General features: G+C 31.9%; 1 protein-coding gene across 1 annotated transcript; it reads right to left on the minus strand.

Moving 5' to 3' along the window:
• Positions 1-907: 907 nt before the first annotated feature.
• Positions 908-1,924, minus strand: LOC119688179 (protein phosphatase 1D-like). The gene has a single exon (XM_038102863.1). The coding sequence runs from the start codon at positions 1,922-1,924 to the stop codon at positions 908-910; it is 1,017 nt and encodes a 338-aa protein (XP_037958791.1).
• Positions 1,925-3,729: the final 1,805 nt, after the last annotated feature.

Here is a 3,729-nt window from a genome sequence, read left to right on the forward strand (position 1 = left end):
CAATTTTTTTGATTTTAAATGTGATTGTTGTTAAAGTCTGTTTCAATATAAACGTTATGAGTGACTAAAAATAAAAATCGAATAAATATTGCCAAATTTTTCAACATTTTCCAAATTTACCCATAATAGTGGTTTTTATGAACAAGTCAAACCAATACAGAAAAATCATTTCTTCCAAATTATTTTGTAAAATTTGGAGTGCAAATCAAAACTGCATTATTGAATAATGTGGATCTCTTTCACTATCCAAGAAACTGATAACTGATTGCTTATACAAACTCCATGCTTTCAACTCTTCTGTATCCAGTAGTATTGCAATAGTTAATAGTGTAATTAAAAGTGTTATATTTGATAAACAATACTATATACAGTAACTTCACCAAAAAAAGTTATGGGGGCGTATGTAGGGTAATATTTCACAAAAAATCAAAATAACAGTCTTTCGCAGTACAGTACAGAAAATTTCACTATAAAAAATATAGATCTCGTCTTTGGAAAATAAAATTTTTAATTATTTGTGAACTAGTGTTATAGTATATAGGCAAATAGGTGAAATTGTTAAGTTGAAAGTTTTCTCTTAGTCGTATAATTTCCAAAATATTTCATAAATAACCTTGCTTTTTCTATATAATGAATTCTAAAAATCTATGACTACTATTCTAATGTACCTACGTAGGTTTTCGGTTTAACTAGCATTAACAGTCAATCGGTAAAATTTCAGGTGTCAATAATTTAAAACTTTAACCGAAAACAATTTTTATTTCTATAAATCAAACAGAATTTTGCATTTTCTAACACTAAAACTTTTATTCCTGTTTATTATTTACAATTAATTTATTTAATATTTGAAGTTCATCATGCATTTGAGACATAAAGCCTCTTTTCACGTCTTCAACTTTTGTGATGTTTATCTAGGTTCCAATGTTTCAATGACCAATGTTATGATTGTAATGTTGTCCGCATGTGATTCAATATCAACCCATGGCTGGTAAATTTGTCTAAGAAGAACTTTTGAAGACAGTGATTTATGTCCACTCTTTACTGTATTTTGTACAACATTAACAGCACCTACACTATTTATTCTATTCCAAAGTCCATCAGATCCCATGATAATAAAGGAATCAGTATATTTATTTACCTCCTCAATGGTTAGATCTGGTACTGGACTAACAATATACTCTTTACTTAGTCTCGAATAACTCCATAAGTCGCCGAGTGCTCGTGCCACTGCTATTAGTGGCGTTTCTACAATAGCTCTGCGTGTCACATTGTTCACGCTAATGAGAGATTCACGTTTGAATAAGATGCGTGGAACGCCATCATATACGATAACCTTTCCACCTCCTCTCTCGATACGCGTTTTTTCTGAAGGTTTATCTGGCGTGTGATCAACTGTTAGTCTTTTACTCAACCAACGCAATTTGGTGGTGTCATAGTACCCCATTACCAAAGAAGAGTCTCCAACGTGTGCTATGTAAACTTTTTTATTATGAACAAATAACACAGAAGCTGTTGTGCCAGCTCTGCATCGAAAACCATTTTGTGTTGGCCAGCTGGAACGTGCCATCGACATTTCTGACTGCAACCTCAGGAAGCCATCTCTAATCGCACGAAGTACATCAATATCTTTGGGTGACCAAAAATATGGCAAACCGACTATAAGCTTGAGCAAATGTTCCTTGGCAAATTTAGCTGCTTCCGGACCTGAATGCCCATCAAAAATAGCCAAGTAAAGGTATTTTAATCCTTTTCCGTCTTCTGTTTTTTGATAAGAAATTCTATAGAAATCTTCCATTGACTCTCGATCACCTTGCGAATTATCCACACTGAAAGTTATGTGAAATCCGAGAGATGTAGCAAGCTCATCAAATTCTGCATCGGAGTTTGGAGCTTCAGTGGTTACTGGGTCGTACTTTTTCCACATTGTTGGTTAGTGTTTTTTAATTCTAGTGTTAGAAAAGCATTTTTATAAGTATTTTATATCCTAAAAAAAATTATGTAAAATTTTACCAATTTTTTTTCAAATTTTTTTTATGCTTTTTGGAAGTGTCATAATAACTACTTGTTTTCTAAAAAAACGATTCTATGATAAATAAAAATAATCTCCTTATTAACAATATTATCCATTATTGGGTGGATTTTAATAATCACATAATTCTTTTCTTTTAAAGAAATGTGTCAGCGCCGTTTTGTTACCACACATCTGCAAATTAAGTTCTGAAATCCGCCTTTGAGGACCAACCAACAGAGACTAGTTTTGTAAGATGTACATTTGGTATACTCACCAAGCACAGTAGTTTACAGACGCCTGCTGCTGTAGTAGATGTAGTCTCTTCTGCCCTGTATTTTTCGCAATTATTTTTAAAAAAGATGCTTAACTTTTCATATTAGTACACGCTAGATGATGTGTTATTAAAATTGTCTCAAATTTTGCAATTTTGATCATTGCTCCTACTACTACTCTTCGTTTTCTATTAATTGTAATATCAAATACTAAATACTAAGAAAACTTGGAACTTGAGCATTTAAGGCTTGTACACCTTTGGCTACTTGTGGGAAGACACGTTTAGTCATCGCTTCTAATTTCACAGGCACGAGTATTAAGCCTGGCACTTGCAGTCCAAACAAATTATATGCGGACTATAAGCTAATTAAAAAGAAATTCGAATATTTCCTAAAACCACTGATGATGCGTACTGGGCAACACTCGAAACAGCTTTATATGGGCAGCCAAATTTCAATAAATTTACTATAATTTTTGTTGTTGCCCATTCATTTCTATTCGAACCCTTCTAACATTTAAATGGTTTCTTTTCGTCATAAGATGCATCACTTTCGGCAAAAAAAATTAACATTAATAACAATCATGGTTTGGATTTTTTGCGACTAATCTTAGAACAGCAACCACTGAGACTCTACGAGAAGAGTTGAATTTAACCATGGGAAGATGCCAATTATATTCGACAGTCTTAAATTGAAATTTTTTTAACTGCACCATATTCGTAGCAGAAGTTTTAAGGATTAAATACATATCAATAGTATCAATCAATTAATTCAACAGAGTAAAATATGTCATGTACTAAGAATCGTAAGTACTTCTGATCTTAACTGTACTTTGGTAAATTGACTATTAAAATGATTAATCTCAATCGGAAATATTTTCATATTACTAAAGAGGTTAAAAGAGAGTTTTGTTTAACAAAATTGATAATATCGAAACTATTTTCACAACTACTACATTCTGCTTCTTAAAGTGCATGCATTGAACTTTGTCAGATATAAAACCACTGGCAGACAAAATACCATCATTGGATCACCACAATTGATTTCGAAATTCAAATTATATGTAAATAATTAATAAATTCAATTTATATTTTATGGTGACACACTTTTTTAATAAAGCGAATTTTCCGATAAAAGGAAATGCTTCTCACCGCAACTTCTTCAATTTATTTGCTACGTGTGGCACGAGCTGTTGGTGATTACAAAAGAACATATGTATATGCCTAGGACACATCGACGTTATGTTTCCATTCTACTTAACTTTCAATTTAGATGTATTCTTACTAAGTATTCTAGCATTCTGGAAAAGTGGAGTAGTAACTAATATTCTACTATTCCGCTCCGTGTTCTCGTTTTATCATTCATTAAATTCATTTCCTTTTTGAATAGCTATTCGAACAAGTGATCTAATGAATTTACTCCGAAAATTTACTCAAAACTTTAATT

Source organism: Teleopsis dalmanni, chromosome X, assembly GCF_002237135.1.
Source record: "Teleopsis dalmanni isolate 2A chromosome X, ASM223713v2, whole genome shotgun sequence".
Lineage (NCBI taxonomy): Eukaryota > Metazoa > Arthropoda > Insecta > Diptera > Diopsidae > Teleopsis > Teleopsis dalmanni.